Here is a 22411-nt window from a genome sequence, read left to right as displayed (position 1 = left end):
TGAAAGAAGTGTCGGAAGGCGTATGATCAAAGTATGCATCTGCGTCTGTATACGGAAATCTCCGAACTCGCACGACAGATCGTCCTAACGTAAATAATACTTCAAGAATGTTATATTCACTTTAAAATTTAGATTTACCTAAACATGGCAACAATTATACATTACCAAGGTATCTTGATGTAATAACGGACCTGCTATAGGTAGGCCCTTCTAGGCTCATGGTGTTATGAAAGTAGAAACAGGCAAGATACGTCTGATAACACTTAACATTTTTCAACTAAAATGCATTGCATCTGTATATTTTGCGGTATTTATATATATTCTGGGAAACTGTGACACCATCCATTCTTTCTTAAAATACACGACAAACGCATCAATATCATGAATTACAATCAAGCGACCTGATAGATTGTGAACGGACTAATAATTTTGTATACTTCACAACAATTAACGTAGACGGACGAGGATATTGTCGTAACTTATGTAATGTTGCGTAATATGATAGTCCGTTTTCGAAACAGAAGAAGTTCGCTTTAATCAGTCATCAATTCCAATTGTTTACTGGTGTTGACTTGAGAGCAACTGTACATTTTTTTAACAACCATTATATAGCTACTTGATGCACTTTTGAGTGTATGACGCATTCACGGTATATTTGTAAAACCTCATAGTTTTTCTTATATTACAAACGTTTTTCTTTATCTAGTTCTTCATGCTCTTAACCTTTAAAGGCATCGTTTAACGATGTTAAATCTGAGATGCATGGCCGTGTTATGTCCGTGATATGTTGTAATATTGGAAGCCCGAAACAAAATTGCGCTTTAAAGTGATCATGAAGTGCTTCAAGAAAGTAAAAATCTTTGAGTGACAGGCTTTACCATACTAATTTTTCCCAATAGACTGTGGTGTTATAAAAACCGTTAGGAAAACGAATTTTTAAATTTTGAGTTCCAGTCATAAAGATCTTGATAATCAGACAGGCGTTTGGCTTGTAAAAGTCATGGGGTTCCCGACGGACCTAAACGTTTATAGTTATGATTGCAGCATGAGCTAAATCCAGGATTTTGTTTCAGAATCTGAGACAAAGATACCCAATCCCTTTAAATGTAATCATCTTGATCGCAGCAATTATTTATTGGGTGGTAATTAATTCTAGCTCTTATTCGTAGCAAACATATCTACTCTCACGATTAAAAAAAACAAACCATTGTTCAATGTTAGAAGTTTAATGTGTTTCCTATCTTTCTCTTTCCCTCTCTCCAACACTCCATATACTCCATAATTGAGACAGTCGTCATAATGGTAATTTTATGATTCAAGTTATAGATGAAGGACAAAAGTCGATGTTACTATTTTATAACACCTCTTCCTGTGTGTTGATAAATATGATTAAGTATGATAGGCCGGCAGTACGCAGGATTATATTGTCCTTTCTCCATGATAGTAGGACGATACCTATTCAAATATGCTCAATAACATTGCTAAACGTCTTTCCGTCATGCGTGAAATCTAGTTTTCTTTATCTCAGGAAAAAAAACTCGTGACATTTATCTCCAAATTTCAATTTGAGGGAGAATAATTGAATCAAATTGTTTACTTTCTGTGTCATGATGCTGCCTGACGCATTTGTAATATGATTTCACTGGTTAATGATAATTTGAATGTCTAAATGTAGTCTTTATTACCACTCATCTTCCAGAGATGTGAATAAAGTGTAGAAAAGAAGGAAGTCACCTTAGGCTGTATTTAAGAATAATTGAAGCATTTATACAACCCCTCCCGGTGTAATGTCGAGACATTCTTCTCGAGGATCTTTTTCCGTTCCTTGTGATGTATAGTCAACACATTTCTTATTACAATTATCATCCATTTTCTCAGTTAAAGGTGTATATTGGGTAAGTTTGAGTCAACATAAGTATGGAAGAAGTGAAATTACTTGTTATAGTTTCTTTTACATTATATTCTACGATTGAATAATTCAAACAAATATATTTTCAATGGTTCGGGGAGTTCATCTTGGGATAAAATAATGAGTAGAGAGAAAATGGTGGAGCTTCCGTGATGCAAGGTCTTGTTAGGAAGTTATATTTTCCTCGTATACGCTCTAACCCTCAACCATTTCAAAGTCTAAATTGTTTTGTGGGTCTACTTTCATGTCTGCTAACAATATGGTAATCATTATTTGCTATAATAGACCGGTTTACTTACATATTTTAATTTCATGCATACTTTTAAAACAAAGATGGTTCTTGAGAACCTGAAAGCTTCCCCGGGGCTAGCCCAACATAGCAACAAATAATGTATGCAGACTGGATTCAACGTATTGTAGTTCATTCATTTGTAACATGTTACTGGAGTAACTCGTCACTAGGTCCCCAGGCAAGAAACACCCCTAAATTTCAATATGTTAGTAAAGCGGTCCAATGATCCCCTTTAAAGGCAACTGAAAATGTTTTTTTACAATTTTATTTCCTAAATCCTTACCTGCCAAAGTTCTAATTGTTGTTCCTTTGAGAACTGTTCAATGACTGAGTCAAAGGGACACACCGTCAGTCGGAATCCTTCAAGCGAATCCAGCAAAAAGTCTTTCCTAAATGTCTGCAAATAAAGAAGGACAATATATTATCATTTAACAACATTCGTTTAAACGAACGGCAGAAAATGCTTTTCTGCCTTTAATGGAACCATATAAGTCATAATTTTAATACACTTTAAGATACTATGTCACTTTTGCAGCCAACATCAAATTCAGTAGAACTTTGCAATAATTGTGAATATATCATGTATGTCCCATCTGTGGAATTTAAACATTAGCAGTGTCCTAGTATTCAAATTTTGCAAGGAAACCCGCTTACCTTCTAGACTTCACTGCCAGACACTATTGAGTGAATGACTGACATCTTTGTTTCTTTGGTTAATAACAATACATAAAATGAGCTGTAACAGGTACAGGAGCGTTTGTCAACATCAATAACCCACTACTTGCAATGGCCAAAATTAAACTGATTGAATCTTTGTGCAGCACAAAATGTAATACCATTCGGTAGAATGGTCTGAAAATCAGACTATTACTTAAGTGATTGCAATCACCTAAGTCGATTCGACAACTAATGGTCGTTATTTTCCAACTAAAAGCCACTTTCAAGCCCTTTCGTTGTGAGGGAAGTTCTAAATTTATCTTTCAAATGCTGTTGGAATTTAACCTTTTCATTTTTTGTCCTGCAAATGTAACATAAGTACCTTAACAAACCTGTATCTTAAAGATAATACAAAGTTTTGGTATGGGATCATAAATTTGGTTCAAATGAACATATTGAAAGCATATAACATCCTACAATATTCAGTGATCGTTGTCGCGGATGAAATCGAGTCTAAACTTATGAAATTGTAAATAATAACATCTTTATGATGTATTGCTCTCTCTCAAAGTCAAGATATTAACTAAACTATGAAACAATGTTTCTTTAATAATATCGACCGATAAGCTATTCCCGTTTGGAAATTATATATCATAACTACGCTGATATTATCATTGTCGCAGCTACCAGTGTACCGCCGTAGGCGCTTTTTGAAATTTATCAACATTTACCGGGAGCACCGGTAAATCTTTATATTCAATTTTTCTCAAAAGCAGAAGTGTTTTAACCCTAATAAGGTCGGGGGGCCATTATGCCCCCCCCCCCTCCACAAGTTTTCCGATTGCTCGGGAACGCATACGGATGGCGCCCCGCCGCTTGCTGACTTTTTTCTTTCGAGTCTTGCGCAACTTTTAAAAGATTTTTTTTGAAAATCGGACCTGCGGTTACAAGGTCACGTGACCTTTTGTCTTTGCATGTCAGCCAGAAAATCGCCCATTTTCGTGATTTGTGTACAAAACATATGGAAAAGTCATTTTTCCTTAAAACAGATCAAACATGGGTTATTGGGTCTTGTTTAAAGTTTAGGTGGTTGTTTTTGGAGTTAAAATAGTTGAATTGTAGTAAGAAATGAAATAAAACAACAAAAACAATGAAATACATAAGTTAAAAAACAGTGAAATACATAAGAAATTACAAAAACAAGGGATAACATAAGGAATAAGCTGGCTCTTCGAAATTTTTTGTCATATTATTATTCAGAATGGTCTAATGAATATATGTAGTGAAAAGGGATGCTTAAATATGAATAATATATGATTTATGGGTAAAAATGTGATTTTTATGACTTTATTTGCATAAATTACCATAAATATGCAAATGAGTGAATTTTTCAAAAAATTGAAATTATCACATAATTCTATACACTTCACTTGACATGCGTGCACATTTTCGCGGCGATCGGCCGTTTCACGGCCGAGATCTTAAGGGGGGGGCCATAATGGCCCCCGGCCATACTAAGACCTCAAATAGCCCGGCCTTTTTAGGGTTAAGGGCTAAATTTTCTAGTGCTTATAATAAATCCACAGGGGCATCCAAATATATCAACATTGTAAAGAATCAGTATCCACCCAATTTCCAAAATTTCCCAAAACTTTGTATTACCCCTAAATGAACAAATTGATAAATTCATTTTGCAAATTCCAGTTTCTTTCATTTTGTGCACATAGAATAGTTGACCATGAACTATATTGAGCAAAATGTAGAACAGTGTCGACGATATCCATATGCTGCGTTGTCACAAGGTATTGTATTCTTTGGGCGAAATGTATATTCAATAATCCCAGCCTTTCCTGTTCCCCTCTATTTAACAGTCTACACTGTTAGAACAAAATTAAACAAGTTGTTTAAAATTTTAAACAACCCCGAGTTAACCGGTGAATCGCTCAACTGTTGTTTAAAAATTAAACAAATTAAGGTTGTTTACATTTTGAACACTTAGTTGTTTAAAAATTAGAAAACCTTTTAAACAACAGTTGTTTAGTAATAAAATTGCACAACTCGGTTGTTTAAAGCAAGTTGTTTAAATTTTAAACAGAACTGTTTAATAGTTATTATCTGGTTGCTTGAATTTGTGAAATGACCTACTGGAACCACTCCTGCAATAATCACAACGATTTATACACTGTAACATGCAGAGCTTGTTGCCAATTTACTTCAACATTTGTTCATCATATTCATGGCAGTGACAGACAACGTTATTATTTGTTTCTATAACTTCACCTAAACCCCATCGGCGAAGCCGAGAAGAACCAAGTCGTCGCCTTGCCCCGTGTTCCGCCATTTTCGTCTGCACTGCACACTAGCACTGCATACTTGCATGCATGTATTATGTACGTACTTTGTGCATATCGCATGTGTGTGCGCAAATTGCAATCGCGTATCGAGAAAATATCAACGACGTCCCCGGGACTTTTTAAACAACTCTGTTTAATTAATTTTTTTTTAAAATAGATAGTTGTTTAAGCCAATCGAGCACTGATTTTTCGATTTTGAACAACGTTTACTTTTTTAAACAACATTCTTTTAAACAGTGATATTTTAAACACCGTTCTAACAGCGTATTTAACAGTCTATTTCACTTTATTTTTTTTCTTATATATTTCGCATTGTTCCATTTTTAGTAATGTAACCAAAATTACGCATATGCCTTCGTGAAGCGTCTCGATACAAATTATGTCATTCACTTAGGCCTATAATTATAACGATTAAATGTATCTCAATATTCATAATTCAATTGAATACATTAGTAGTTGCCAGGTATAAAACAAACATCGTGGCTCGCCTATCTAACAACATGTAAAAAATGCAATTTTAAAATACAATTATTCGTAACAGGTGAATTAAATAATTCGTAAAAGAGCACTAAAGGTCACATTACGCAAATGCCCTATTACATTGCACCTTTGAACCTTCAAACCACTCTGAACATGATCATGTTTAAAAACAGGTCAAAATGTCAGAAATGCTGATAACAGTGAGATCGTTGATGTAATCCTATTTATGGACTGTAGCACTAAGGGTGTGACTCGTCCAGTGATTTTGAGCGGGGGTGTCGCACCATTGTGGCTATTTTTAGCCGCAATTTCCATCAAGCATAAAGAGAAGAACGATAAACAAATCTTCAATTTCTTCCTTCATTAGATGATTTCACCAACAATAACAAATATCAAAAAATCGGGAGGGAGAGCGATTTGACGACAATGCTTTAAAAATAATGCCAACATGAAATTGTGAATATAGGGGGGGGGGGGAGGGGTTCGCACCCCACCCGCCCTCTCCAGCGACGAATATATTATTCCTCGTGGAGTCGGCCTCATTTATTTGGTAACCTATAGGATCCTCTTCCGCCCGTGATGTGATTTAACGGACAAACGCCTAGATTTGCGAATCAATTAACCTTTAGCAGGTACATTCGGTTAAAAATAAAATCAGCCCTAACCATACCATACATACTTCCTCTGGACAAGGGAATGGGCAAGTGTGCATATTCTTGCACTTTTTTCTTCTTCTCCTCCGTCTTAAAGTCGGAAGGAAAGCGTTTTGGTATGTGTCGCATCTCCAACCGGGTACTTATATGGAGTGACAGCCCGTTCCCTGGCGGTAATTAGCTCCGTCGTGTTCAGTCCAACTCCTCAAGAACAAACGATGGAGGGAGGTAAAGCATTAACCCCTGCTCACGTACCGGAAACCAGTTTGGTGTAGTCCCATAAAACCTTAGACCTATTCGTCGAGTGGACGCGCAGTTATTCTAGCCGATCAACGCACTTCATATTGCTATTCAATTTAACGTCGCTCAAAAAAAAGGTCGCCCACATACAGAATCAGAAAGGATGAAAACAAAGGAAGTATGCTTCGTCAGAGAGGAGAGAAATGAAGCGATGGGAACATGAAATTGATGATGATCATAATGATGAGGATCGTAGGTCTACAAGATGGGAGGGAGAGTAGCATAAAGAGGGAAAGATGATTCATGTATGGATATGGAGTTGTGTGTATATAGGTGGATGCCTCTCTTGCCTGTGTGCGTGAGAAAGAAAGAGGTGGGGGGAGAGTGATGGTGAGAGAGGGGAGCAGGGAGGAGTCATAGAGAGAGCGAGAGAGCGGGAGAGAGAGAGAGAGAGAGGGAGAGAGAGAGAGAGAGAGAGGGGGAGGGGAGAGATGCGGGAGAGGAACAGAGATGAGGACTGGGGAATGAGATTATCATGAAGAAATAAACGAGTCAAAATGGAATGCAGACTCATGCACGTAGAAAGAACGAGGAAAAGAGAATGAGATGGAGCTTCGAGACAGAGATTATTCATGGAACACTTTTTCTTCTGCACAATAATTTGATTCTAATGAAACCTAATTTAACTGCATCAGGAACAGCTGTCAATCACCTTAATTTTTCCATGAATTCTATTCAACCATTCTGAGTTCCTGAATAATAAAAAACGATGTATTATTTGCGCGTGCTTTTGTAGCATTATACGCAATAATGATTTTACGAGAGGGTTAAATCAGGTGTTATTAATATCATAAGCTTATGTTGCTCAAAAAGCTCAATTACAGCAGTACTAAATAAGCATCGAATCTATATACAATATGTAGAATCTAGCGAAATTTTGTAAAGGCATGTTATTACATATTACGTGAATTCAAACGGCCTTACAACGCATTTTTGTTGCGTGTCAAGATATGATTGTAAATTTCTTTATGTTACATGAAATTACTTAAATTCCTAAAAAAAACACATCATAGATTATGATCCTTTTTTCTATGCGTTATGTACTTACACGTTGTGTACTTTATTGAAAAAAGAATTAATTAATTGATAATCTTCAAAATTATCTACACAGTGTTTAAATTTCTACCTTTTATTCAATCTTGGAGCTCATACGGCACATTATCATGGCAAGTAACTATACGGATCATTGTAATTGTACCAATACTGAACATATTTAATATCTTTAAAAAAAGAAAGCAAAGCTCACGCTGAAAAATGAATTATAAAGTAAGCATTATCGGCAAATAAGGACGTCCATCGTTTATAATTAAGACATATTAAAAAAGAGTTAGGGGAGGACTTCATGTCTGCCATGCATGTTAGCTTTAATTAGGGAAAATTCTGCTTTCGGTGAATTCCCAATTTACAGCATGTTATTTTTAATGACATTGGATTATCCTAAGACGTGAATTTTAGGTTGCCCCTGCATCGTTTATCAATGCTTCCCTAAAGTGACACACATCCTTTAACTTACCCCCCCCCCCCCATATATAATTATAGTGTTGATATACATGGTCAAGGAGTAACATCATGTGTATTTATATCTTCATGCAGCCTTTCATCAGTTACGTGCCAAAACATAAGTCGACCTCTTTGGGTATTCATTTCAAAGCAAGTGTTTGATGATTTGTCAACAATATCACCTTGTGCAAAGTACGCTTGAATCCATGGTGTATAATATGTGTGCGTGTGCGTGCGTGCGGGTGTGTGTGAGCGCGTGTGTGTGTGTGCGCGGTTGTGTGTTGTGTGTGTCTTCGTATGTGTGTGATTTCTTCGCTTTCAGCTTGAATACAATTTCTTGCAGTATTTTTTTTTCTCATGAAGATTGGCTGTCCAACCCTTTATTTCTGATTTGGCCTCTCAACAACATTTTGTGAGCCTAGCCAAAACATATAGATCCAGCTTCGACTAAAGGAATCCCTATTGCATAATCCAATCATCTGACACCTAGTTTAAAATCACCGAGGGAGGAAAGAGTGGGAAATGGACGAGCAAAGGCAATTGGGGAAGTAAAGGAGAATATAAAGAGAAAGAGAGAATGGAGATAGGAAGATACAGAGACAATGAATGGACCATAAAGATATCTGGCATCAATCATTCCAGACATGTATATAATGCCTCTACCCCTATAGACCTATAGGCCTAGTGAACACATTTACACTAAATTAAGGAGTCAGGGATTGACTTGGATCTAATTATGATATTTTTCATGCTGTGATAAATTAACATACCGCATTATTCACCACTGGGATATTTCTTATTTAAGGAATTTTTCGACCCTCGATTTTTGTTCTTTCTCTCAACATAGCATGCCAATAGCGTTCTGATTTATGATTTCAGAATATTCTTTCTTGGAGGAGTAAAAACAACAGTAAACGTTAGCTGGGATGTTGGCCAAAACAGGTTCCTGCTGTTTCATTCATGAGACGAATATTCAATGCATATATACACGGTTTGGAGGTTTTTATAATTTACTTATAGTGTAAGCCATTTTTATCAAAATAATTCATGCCTTTATGGTATTTAGACAGCAATCATAATTTTCGCATCTGCGCCGCCAAGCAAACCAATCCATAATCATGTATGTTTTTTCTTCCTTGTTCTTGCCTGACCAAATTATTTTCCAAGTTCTTTCTGATTGTTAGGACGGAAATTACACTGCACTTATTAAAGAACCTCACTATCGCCATCATGTATGCTAATGAAGAAAGTAACAAACCATCCTTCATCCTAAACTGCTCTTGATGTTTTCCTAATAGTTCTATCCTGTTTGTGTCATAAATTGTACCTGCCCAGATATCAATCTTATCATTTCCATACGTACCTCTATACCAAATGCGTAAATCTTTTTTTTAAAGGTGACATTCTATAATCAGTGCTAGTGAGAAAGTGCAGTCATAACTATTTATTTTATTATTAATATTATTATCATATATATATTTGTTAAACTATAATGTACCTCATTAACTTTAACAGGGCCTCGTGGAAGACCACTATTATTGGTGATAATGAGTCACCCTGTCTAAATATCAGAAATAAATAATACATAAATAAATAGAATCTACAAAGTGTTGAATTTTTTTCATCCTGCAGGATATACATGTATTTTTTCTTGTCTGACGCCTTTTAATCTTTATCATGAAAATCCATTGTCATACATTTCCTTCATTACATGCATACATAGCAAATAGAGAAACTAAAGCAATTATGTTTTTAGCGTGGGCTATAGAACAGTGATGATTGTTGGAGAACATGGTAATGTCGTGGCGCCATCGAATACCAGTGTGATCACGTGGTCTTGTGATTGTCGCCATGGTGGATAAGTGGAAGCAGGCGATACCGAATATAATTAATTTTTTAAATTAAAAAATACGATATATTAGAACAGAAGTGCCATTCTTCACTCAAATTATTACATGTGTTTGTATTATACTCCTTCGAACTAGGATTCCTAAACTTACTGCGCATACACATGGATGAAATATTTACCATTCATATTTGCTACTTTGCTGCGGTTTGTATACCTCACTTGTTCTGTTTTCATATTTATATTAAAAGCGTGGGAAGTCTTTTTTTCATCCATGCGGCTCGGTGATGAATTTCATATTCAATACAAAAGTGAGACCGAACACACTTAGTAAATTGCTCTATTTGAAAAGAATTTATTAACACCTATTAACACCTTTGAGTGTATATCGAGTGAAATATCTAATAAGTACGTTGTTATGTACTGTTCACATAAAATATCTTGAAGATCGTGTTATATTTATGTCACTGAAATGTAGCTAGCTAGAAGTCTGAATCTTGGATCTGAAGTGAACCAAGGATACGTGGTACATCGACCTTTTATGTATTTTAATTGACGGCCGCTAGGGTTCTCGCAAATATATTCAGCATTATTTGCCACTTCCCACTAAAATGAGGTGAGGTAACGGAAAAGCACGTTTTAGGTGTAAGAGTTGCATTCAACTTGTGATCCTCTGTTAGAGGGGAAATTAAATGTAGCATATTTATGAAACCATGGCAACCTAAATCAACAAGAACAAACTTCATCCCTTTGCTTAGTGTTCGTATATCATATTACTCCTCATACTCTCTTTCGGGTTCCTCTCTTTCTCCCTTCATCTTCCCCTCTTTCCATCCATCTTTCATGTTTTCCAGTGCTGCTAAAGGAAGAACTGAACTTTGAAAATGATTTGCTTTTATACCAACAACCGCTATTGCTGTTTAATAATCTGGACACTAAAATGGACCTGAGAATAACCCAGTAACCCTTTTTGAATGACCTCCCATGTCATCTATGTCTGCATTGGTACAAAGGATGTCAACTTGAAACATACACTACATAAAATTGTTTCTTTTTTCAGTCATTATGAACAGCCATAGCATTCATTTCAGTTTAAGATTAAGTTAGCTCTTGGGAGAGGGAAGGAAACCGAACGCATTCACGCTTATAAAAAGAAGTCATCGTCCCAATAATACTCAGGGTATCCCTTAACGAATAAATGGAAACCCTCTTTACTTTAAAGACTTGGTTTGTCTAAAGAGAACGCATCTTTCTCAGATTATGCTTCCATCTGCGTCCCATGTGTCATGTCATGGGAAAGCAGCTGCTTGTCAGGACGGAAGACGACCAAATTACGCGCTCTCAACTTCTCTCCAGGTTCAACCGAATTTCCATTCAGAGTTTTTCCCGTCTTCTTCTGCGACTTCAATCCCTTTCTGTTCTGGCCCTGAAATGACCACTCATTCAAAGTGCTGTGACACCGTCTAATAGCAAATGAAATGTCACCGTTACACAAATAATTTGAAGTTGGAAGTGTATTCAGTTCTTTAGCTGGAGGTGTCACTACAAGAGATGTTCTAAAAGCTTTTTTTAAATCGATTCGGTAACAGGCAGGTTGTTCACCTGAAATGCGGGATTCCGTTTGATACTGACTTTAAAGTGATGTCAGCTGGAGATTCAGCCAAACTAGGAAAATAATAACAAACGGTGTGTATTACAAGTACCCCTTTCCCATAATAGTAACATATTTTATTTCCTCTCAAATTATTCACATTATATCCTATACAAATACAGACCTACTCAATCAACTCTGTTTTAAGGGATTTATGAGATAGCAGGCACCACGGACTTTGACGTTTCGTCTTATATCCCTTTTTTCAGTGTCAATGTTCTTTCGAATTAAGAAGATATTGTAAAAAATCAACAATGTTATTCAACTGTCATCAACATCACGAAAGCGATAATTGGTTCCAGGAGAGCATAAGCTCATGAATAAATCGAGTCGCCATCTTTCCTCGCGGTAGAAATTGATCTCGAATTACATATATTTGCCGTTCATCTCGATTTGTGGAGCAATAAGGATAATTCATGAAATTTCAAAAAATCATAACAATTTTCAAACTTGTCATAAGACCTCCTCGTATCCGCACATGGAACTCACAGGCAAGAAAGCAGTGAAATATTTAGGACAATGAAAACGTCTAAGGCGATTTAGTTTTCAAATGTCAGTTCGCGGTTGTTTTCACTCAAGCTCTTCCAAGAAGAGAGAAAGATTTGTTTTAAAACAATCCACAAGATCACTTGTTTCACTGAGTAAGATCGTCACAATGTGAATAGGGGTACATAATTCTGTGATGTTGATCCAGCGAGCTTTACATGCGCGTGGATAGTAGTGACATTCAACAGTGACAGTAATGACCTTCTTATATTCTCTTCTCGGAACCGTCTTCATCTACTATGTGTTTTCTTAGTTTGTGCCTCTCTGTGCTATTTTAACGAGAGATAATTTGCTGAGAATAGGAGAGGACGCAAATCGACGTCTGCGAAGGATTGTTATTAGCATCTAAATGACCCCTATTCAGTCTGTAACTTCTATCCTGGTTCTCTCTCCCCCTCCCCTCCCCTACCACAAACAAAATCACGTCATAATGCGCGGTAAAAGTAATAACGCAAAATTGCTTCATTCTAAAACGCAACAAATTTCTTACGGATCCTATTACTAGTATCATGTGCGCATGATTTTTCGTGGGATATAGTAAATATATTATTGTTTCATTGTCACGCCTGTTTGCTGATGGTGAATTAAATATTTAAGATGAAGATGATCATATGAAGATGAGATATCTTTATTTTTTCTGAATACTCCCCCCCCCCCCCCACAACTAAACTAGCACTAGTTTATGCGACTCATTTCTACAATTGACATCCAGGAAGGCTTTATAAAATATGTGCTATCTCCTTAATAATAATTAGGCTGTTAAGGGAAGCTATTTGTCTATGATCTGGAATGACTGATTGCATATATCCCTAGTGTGTAATCCTGTGTTGGTGAAAGACAAGAGACTAACATTTACGTCATCCGTTATCTCAAAGGCAAATGTCTATGACTCTTAACGATCGCTAATGATCATTCAGTTCAAGTTTACGGGAAGACCCACAGCCTAAACACATCCCAGTTTGAGAATAGTATATTCTGTGTGCAAGTGAAGGTTAGTTTGAATTCACCGACTGGTTTTAGAAGGGGTTTGTAGCCGACGGGGACATGGGCTAGTCTTCCGTCACCGAGTTAAATGACGCAAACTGTCGTCCTAGTTAACAGCAAGGGCAAGGCGCGCAGTTTATCCAAAGTAAATATTCATTGGGATTCCACTAAGTTCACAACTACTAAACATACTTCAAGAAAGCGCCATACGCGTAAACCTTGAAGTAAAAAGGAGAGGGAGGGAGGGAGAAAGAGAGAGAGAGCTTTAAAGGTAATACAAAGTTTCGGGAAATTTTGGAAATTGGGTGGATAGTGATTCTTTGCAATTTTGATATATTAGGATAGACTCGATTTCAACAGCGTCAACGATCACTGAATATTGTAGGATCGCATATTCTTCCAATATGTTCATTTAAACCAAATTCATGACCCCATACCAACACATTGTATTACCTTTAATATTGGTTTTGACTGCGGATAGTGAAAGTATTTGTACGATAAAAAAAATAAATACCCTTAATGGATGTATCAAAACAGTTGCTCAACCAATGGGACCAATGGGACGACCTTTTCTAGGACCGCAAAGCCGAAGGAAATAAAAACGGATCACAGAGTACAGGGTTCGAATCCTGTTTCAGTACTAACAGATTAATGTACATTTGCCAACCTCAGATGAATTCTGGGGTAAAAACAGCTTTTTAAAAATGCATACAGACATAGAAAGTGTGATAAAAGCTTTACAAAACCGAAATATTGTCATTACATGATTGTATTATAAAAACGTGGCAGATTTTTATGTAAAAGTAGTATTTCAAAATGTGATGCCTTGTGCTGGTGAAGTTCGTTATAGACCTATGTGTTTTCATTTCAATACACGTGCAAGAATGTTTCTAACAAATCCTACTTATACGAAAAAGTATCAACCTGCATTCTTCTTGTTTACATATAGATGCCTTCAAGATCCAAATTTACAGCAAATAAGACAATTCAGAATATCTAAATCCATCGGACGTGTAGTTCTTGGCAAAATTGAATAAAAGATGCAGGGATTGTAATAGAAGAATGTTTGTTTGAATAAACAAAATGTTCATTCAAATTTTGAGATATAATCTTGGGCACATCTTGACCTGCATGGTGTGAGAGATGATTATGATAAACCTATGTCATTAATATGAGTGTTATTGCTGATTGGTTTAGCTTTTTACAACATATGAAAGATCCGTTTATCCTTTTCAACGTCTTGAAATTAGACAATTTTAGAAGTGGTCGTCGAAGTCAGATTTTAACTAAAATAGTTTTCTTTTCTTCCTCAAGGTAACAATTTCCAAGCATTTTTAATGATAATTGTGCAATGGAGATCATTACCATTATTTAATGTTCTTATCAAAGTGTCCTAATAACACAAAACCATGTACTTTGTAACATTTTGTATTTCCATTCGCAAGAGGAGTAACCATAATATTTACACACAATCTAAGCTAAACCACACATAATTATACAAGAAGAAGACAAATTAAACCTCAACCACGACAAACGATTATGGATAGAACGTCGCCAGAGGAGTTGGGGGGGGGGGTTGCGATCTGCACACATTGTTGATCGCATAATTGTAAATTCTCATATACCACAAAGTGAAACCCCTGTCCTTCCCCCACCACTATCTGTCTTTTCTTTCTACTTCTTTACATGTTTTGGTCGTTGGAGTATTTCAACATACTTGTATATATGCTTGTAGGCAAACCTGAAACTTAAGAAGATTCTTTTTGGTAGAAATATGAAATGAATGAAAGACTTTTAATGTATTTTGTCAAATTTTCGGTAAACGCCAATATTTTTCTGACTCACGTCTATGCAGAATGGTCAGACTACATTTTTAAATAAATAAATATTAAGTAATATTGTAATTTCATATAGATTATACGAAATAAATATATTTACCTCTGCATTTTTGCTCATGGTATTTTGTGACAGACCGCCGTCCCTCTTGCCAACTGTAAAAAAAAAAAGAATAGTAAAGTCAATGATGGGTACAAATATCTGCTATGACCTGCAATGTATTAATAGAACGTCATAGACTCCAAACTGATTCCAAAATGACAAATTTTTGGTCATTTGCCTTGGTCACATTGCCAAACCGATTCCAAACTGACCGACTCTTTGCAATTGTTTCTCAGTCATACCATTGTAACCGACGACAGACCGGCAACACACCGAACAAGACATTACAAGACAATAATTTAAACAAGAATCGTAATTTTTTAGTCGGATTCGAGTCATTTATGCTGCATAAATGAGGTATTAGGGGGTAATGTTTTATTTTGTTAGGTCTGTTTGCGGTATAGTGTTATTGCCATCGGTGTGACAGGATTCAACCTATCAAAAACCTATGGACAAAAGGCTAGTTATAAGAACGCAAGAAAAAAATAAACGGCATGCTGGGAATGGTTCAATATATCATTCTGTATCTCGTTTAAACTATTTTATATCTAGTCATGATTGGCGCCATTATTATATGACCTCTTTGTGCCATTGTTTCGAGCACTGTAACCACGTCACTCATCTAAATGCATGACAATGAAGCCTTGACTTGCAAGGTTTATTTGCTAAGGCAAGAGTAGTCATTCATATCTGGCTGAAAATAAATCATCTAGACACAAATGATGTTTGAATTGACTCGAATCAATGAAGTATAGTCAATTTGAATAGACGTCACGAAGGCCAATCTCATTCTATTGTTCATTGCAAATAATAGTCAATATGATTGACAGATAAAACTCTGCTAATTGGCATGGCAACCATTTTTATTGCATTTAAAACCAGCAGAGAGACCTAACGGTCGCTTAAATAGAATATTAATGACATAGACAATAATTATCCTAGGATTCAGCGTTATTTATCTTAGATATAATTAGTAGAGTCTATGCGATCCATAAAATCAATATCCATGTAAACCTGTCCTTTTCTTCATCATGTTTATTCAGTCAAATCTCCTCAAAAATTATCCAGCAGTTAATCAGAATGTCCGTACAATAGCTATTGGCAGAACTGTAAAAGCAATAAATGTGTGACCTGTAATTTGTGTACTATGAAATTTAAGAAGAAAGCTAAATATTGAATTATATGAAAGCTGAACCGTAAAGGAGGAGAAAAACGTGTTTTGAATAACTGCAAAAAAAGTAAAACATTTCCAAAATATATGATAACCATAATTGGAAAATGAAATGACACTGGGGTCAATAAACTGTAGTCGCTTCTTCAGAATGATTTAAATTTATGATAAAATACTAAATGATGGGGAAGAAGGGGTCGGTAAGAGCAATGGAAGTCAATGGGGTTCAGGGAGATGACTTAAGGATTATGGAGATGATTTGAGGATTATAAGGGGTGTAAATGCTTACCTCCTCCAGCACACAGTAGACTTAGTCTTGGTGGGCACTGTCGTCCTCTGGCTGTAACATAAATAAACACAAATATTTCTGGTTAATTGTCATAAATTTATGAACAGAAAAATTGATGAGTGTAATGAATGGGTAATTTTATCGGTTCGGATTATGATGTCTGTTATTCATCATATGTTATAGTTATGATTATAATCATGATTATAATTGTGTGATACACAGTTCGGTGACGTTCCATTTACCACGACACTTGCACATTACATGATCTTCCAGTCATGCAGAGAGAGTAGGACATAGTTGTGTAAAGGGTCGATCTTCCAGTCAGAGAGAGTAGGACATAGTTGTGTAAAGGGTCGATCTTCCAGTCAGAGAGAGTAGGACATAGTTGTGTAAAGGGTCGATCTTCCAGTCAGAGAGAGTAGGACATAGTTGTGTAAAGGGTTGATCTTCCAGTCAGAGAGAGTAGGACATAGTTGTGTAAAGGGTCGATCTTCCAGTCAGAGAGAGTAGGACATAGTTGTGTAAAGGGTCGATCTTCCAGTCAGAGAGAGTAGGACATAGTTGTGTAAAGGGTCGATCTTCCAGTCAGAGAGAGTAGGACATAGTTGTGTAAAGGGTTGATCTTCCAGTCATGCAGAGAGAGTAGGACATAGTTGTGTAAAGGGTCGATTTGAAACATCAACTTATTAGCCCGCTTACTATTACCTACATGTAAATAATAATATGGTGCAGGAGGCCATCAGACTTTAATTTATCTAACTTGATTAAGTGAATTTAGCATGTAGTTCAAGAAAACAGTTTGTTAACAAAATTCGCAGTGGCTTTATGAGGAATGAGAAGAATCACTTTTAGATGTTGATGTTCTGTCAGTAACTGCAGCTCCTTGTAACACCCAAAGTAATGTCTTGTTTGGACTTTGAGATGGTCTGGCTGTTTGATGTATCACAACAATCATGTTGCCAAATGCGTTAGAAGATGATACAATAATCATTCAAACTCAGTCTGGAGAAGAATCGGAAGTTGCAGTGTATTATGAAGACCGTTGATAGATCTATCCGTCATCAACTCGTTAAGGACACTTCAAAAGAAGATCATTTCTCTAATGCATCACATCATCATCGTACTTTTCTTCAAAGTCTGATGATTGCTGGCAACCTAAGAAAGTTCGCCCACCGCGGGAAGAAATGTATTCCCCTTTGAAAAAGCATCTTTTGTCAATGTCAATAACAAGAGAAGATAACTAATGAAATGGTCATTGGAGGCTATAACCTCTCTCCCTCAATACAAGGTGGCATCATGTTCTGAAATGACGTATCCTTGGTAACCCATCTATTGGTTACACCCCTGCTATCACATCGCGATTATTAAGGCGTGTTTTCTTGTAATGACGAGGAATCAGTGGGATCATTCAATTTTGGTTTGGAATTTTAAAACCTTCATCCTTTTTTCCAAATCATCTTGATTGGTGATCAATTTTCCCCGACTTCCCAAGTTTCCTTTTTCCTCCTGATTGTCTTTTATTCTTAGGTCTCCTGTGTTGTGTATCCTCTACTAAAATGATTAAAATACTCAATAACGCTATTGGTTCTTCAACATCTACGGTAGATCACGCTCGTGATCTTCTCTAAATAATCATAAATTCGATGTCATCCTCCTTCACTCTGCATTTTGATTTAAACCGTCAATGCCAACTTCATGTCCAAGTGTCCTTGGTTATGAAGTCTTATGGTTTGGTGACCACAGTATAGCAAATTTAAAGGGAAAATCCCATATAGTTGGTCTAATAATTAGTTACTTTATTCTCGAGACTTATTTATGGCTGTATCAGCGCCCAATAACACCAGGTACATTGAGTTATAACCAATAAATGTAGCACCTCACCATATATCACACTCAAGGAGTCGAAAATCTTGAAAAGCAATCCTTCGTCCTACGCTCATTTTCGACCCTACCGTACTATCCATCAATTACAAACAACATGTTTTACGTGCTACTTCATGGCCAGTCAAGATCTCAATTTAATTCTTCACGACTCCATCAAATTGATTCAAGGTTCTCCTGGGTACAGTTTAAATTTGCATGGAAGAGTCCAATATGGATCGAGTGCATTCTAAAATAGGGCTGACTGTAATCATGATACATAAAAGTCTTGTTTAATCCTTTATGAGTCAAGTAATGTTTAAACTGTACGCAAGGGGGTCGTTTCAAGAAACCAACTACATGACAGTCTTTGTCAGCGACGTACGGAGATGTCAGGAATTCGAGAACCCGTTTCACAAAACCATGATAAGTGACAAATTCATGATTTTGATACTATCGGCTAAAAAATATAGTCTCCGCCACGAGCTATCAGACTTTATCTAGAATAACCAACATTAATCTGCCATCGATTCGTAAACTCATTAAACAAATTCCCGCAGAAATCTCGCAAGAAAGCCGTGCATTGAATGATAAACGAATTATAATGAATGTATTGCGCACAGTGACTTCATAACCACAAATGGAGTCTTATAATTATGGAAGTTTACATTTGCCTAATTAAATCATTTTCGTCCTCATATTTAATGGGCTATCACGTTCAGGAGGAGCTGCATTAAATAAATTTTGTCTCAAGAAAATTATAATAAATCCATTATTTCTCTGTGTCGACGCTACTGATAATACATACTATAGACTTGTATACTATAGATTCGGAATAAATCTGTTCCTCTCCATTTTATGTCTGAAATACAGCACGAATGTTACAGAATCACGGAAAAGGTCGGAAGGAAAAAGAAAACACAAAAAAGCCGGCGACAGATCACTTGAATGGCTCGACATTTTTAACACGTGCTTGAGTTCGCGCCAAAAGTCGGCGAGTAAACACGACCTACTCCCTTGAAGTGGCAACCAATTTCCAACTCAAGATCACCAGAAAAATTCTTGAGCAAATAGACAACCAAGTCCGGAGCATGCATTATTGATTCAGGATAAATAGGATTCAAGTCTGTTGAGGAGGCAGTTCTCCTTAACGTACCCATTAAAAGAAAGATAATGTGAGGAATCGTTTAAAGACCAAATAAAAAGAGAGACAAGATGAAATCAGTGTACATCATCGGGTTCATTGGCAAGGTCACGGAGCATTACTAGTTGTCATAGTAATAACAAAACCATTAACAACGTCGTAATATACTCTTTAGATTGTAGATGATGCGCTATAATAGTTGATGATACCAAACACTTTCACCACAAAAGTATAGCGAGATTATACCAAAAATCCTTTACTATTCACATTTCATACTTTTTTAAGCGTTAAAGTACAAGATTGCATCAATAGCGTAGAATTCAGTAAGGTGAATTATAAAGATTCAGCTCAACTTAGAATAATATTAAACTGAAACCGATACACGATCTCGATGACAACTTTGCCAATGGATGAATCAACAAAGAAAGTCATTTGTGACTCGTCTTCATGCTGCTACGGAAAAAAGACAAAGAAAACCCTTCATGTCATAAGTTTTTGGGATCATATTCCTGACGATAGGTCTATTAAGCGACAAAACTGTGCAATCAAAGATGAGTAAAAGTAGATTTATATGTACTTCTGATGTTACACGCAACACAATTATTGTGTTGCGTGTAACATCAGAAGAACAAGATTGCTTATTATAAGCAATCTTGTTCATATCATGCTGATTTAATCTCATACGAACTTCACAGGAAATTGAAGGAACCGAGCAAATTATGGCTTTCTATTTTAGACATACAATGTAGCATTGATAAGATGGGGGCAGTGTATAGGTTCTTTCAAAGACTGGACAAAGGAATAAGTCACGATCATTTTCTCAATTAAAACCTGAAAAGAGAGTAGTCATTATTAATACCAATTTTAAACTAAAACTATTGTCTGATAGTCAATAATTGCTAAGGAAAGAAGTCCAAGTACATGAACTTATAAGATAGGTAAACGGAAGAATATTTGTATATTGACGGAACAATTTGTCTATGATTTTTTAGTGAGAAGAATGAAATAAAGAATAATAAAAAAAAAAATTCATTAAAAATATTCACGAGCTTTATATGCATATCATATGATTCCACATTGAGAATTACGCCGATCATGACAATGTTGCAGAATTTTAATAATGAATTCATTTATATGACATGTGACAGTTCTCTTGGTTACAGCTCACGAGACAGACAGACAGCCCATATACGAAAAGTTCACAAGACTAAGAAGCGAGACAGGTCTGCTACAAGACCGTTTTCATTACCTTAAAATGTTTAACCACTATTGATATTTTCTAAATGATAGATTGATCAAAAGGCACTTCTTGAAACACAAGTACTATTTTCGTTGTTGAATTAATGATGGCTTGAGGTCATCATCATAAACATTCTTGCGATGACGGAAAAATGGACATCATTGATCTCATCGGAAACAAATCGGAAAATCGAAATTTAACGGCCCTGGTGAAAGCGTAAACATAGGTTTTTAGTCATGAATAACGATTCAACTTTATATTTGGAGCGAAGGAGAAAGCGTGTCTGCCAATCGACGTTGCGATTAATGTTGAACTAGCTTGTTTTCAGATCGTATTCATCACATATTGCTTTGATTTGTAACCCCAAGCAAAATCAATAAACATGAATGAGTTTGTTGTGAAGAATCTGAAGCAGCACTTTACTGTACTATGGGGGCACTTTCTTTTATCTGCATAGTGGCTAGCTGTATAAGCTATATTAAGGTACCTGTGTTGCATTCACTCAGCAGGAAGTCGCGCAAAGGGGGAAGTGTCGGCAGATATGACAACTCTTTCATTCAACTCTTCTGTTGGAAAATTTAAAATTGATAATGGCAAAGCTTTTCTTTGAAACTTATAGCTGGTATTGATTAATTGAAAATTCAAATCCGATGACCATTTGTGTTTTCCATATTATCAATGTTTTGCTTGTTTTTAATTTTTTGTTAATACCCTTTTGGAAATTTGAAAAATGGTGGTTTAAATTGTTTATTCACAAGCCGTCATTATCAGTGAGTTCCACATCTCCATTAATTAAAACTGGTCTATACCAACGCACCTGCACCCAAGCTCGATATATTTCGGCCCCCGCCGTTCCAACTTTCAAACAGACATAATTTATAAACACCTCTTTATAGACGATATGAATTCTCACTGATGGTTTTTACCCGTCACAAAGCTGATTGTTTCAATCCATAATTCACAAACCCAAACAAAAGAGATTGTCAAATATCATTAGGATCCTGCTCTTCTCATGGTAGTTTTATAGATTACTGCACACATCGAAAACCATTAAAGCAAATGTTCATAGTGCGTCAAATAAGGATTCCAAAAACCGAAAGTGATGTGGTTGTCAAAAATATAAATACGATGTACACTCAGCATTATCTTCATTCGAGGAGGGAACTATGCCGGCTGCATAAGTATATGCATACCAGACCCATTGTAATTTGTTGTTTTACTGAACATTAAAATAAAGCTCAATCTCATCATCAAAAAGCTTGAACCATGCCCTATATTCATACAGCTTTCAGCTCTGCTTTGTATTCTTTACTCATTTATGGTCATACAAATAAATGTATTACTTTGCATGCTAATGAGCAGCGACAGAATATCTTTTTTAAAGTCTAAATATTTGATAGAGAATGAAAATAAAACTAGATTAATTAAAATGAATCATAAATAATAAAAGTAACAAGGACAAACATGAATGATTAGGCTCTCACATTTCAAGACAAAAATTTGCAAATTTTGACTTTGCCCGGTTTGGTTAATCATAGCGAGAGCCATCCCATGTCACCCAGGTAACATGTTTTTGTGTCTTAATATCGTACCAGAG

The 22411-nt window shown here is 36.1% G+C and overlaps 1 protein-coding gene across 1 annotated transcript in view; it reads right to left on the bottom strand.

The window, feature by feature from the left end:
• Positions 1-22411, bottom strand: part of LOC100892147 — a 49129-nt gene that overhangs the window by 10128 nt on the left and 16590 nt on the right. Inside the window, exons 2-4 of the mRNA XM_003725953.3 lie at positions 16571-16621; positions 15111-15163; positions 2485-2598 (exon numbers count right to left, since the gene is read on the bottom strand). Of these exons, the coding sequence (XP_003726001.1) occupies positions 2485-2598; positions 15111-15163; positions 16571-16621 (218 nt within the window). The remainder of the gene's footprint in view (positions 1-2484; positions 2599-15110; positions 15164-16570; positions 16622-22411) is intronic.

This window comes from Strongylocentrotus purpuratus, unplaced genomic scaffold (genome assembly GCF_000002235.5).
Source record: "Strongylocentrotus purpuratus isolate Spur 01 unplaced genomic scaffold, Spur_5.0 spur5_scaffold_6, whole genome shotgun sequence".
Classification (NCBI taxonomy): domain Eukaryota; kingdom Metazoa; phylum Echinodermata; class Echinoidea; order Camarodonta; family Strongylocentrotidae; genus Strongylocentrotus; species Strongylocentrotus purpuratus.
Note: the sequence above shows the minus strand (reverse complement) of the source record. Positions and strands in the feature narration are given on the sequence as shown.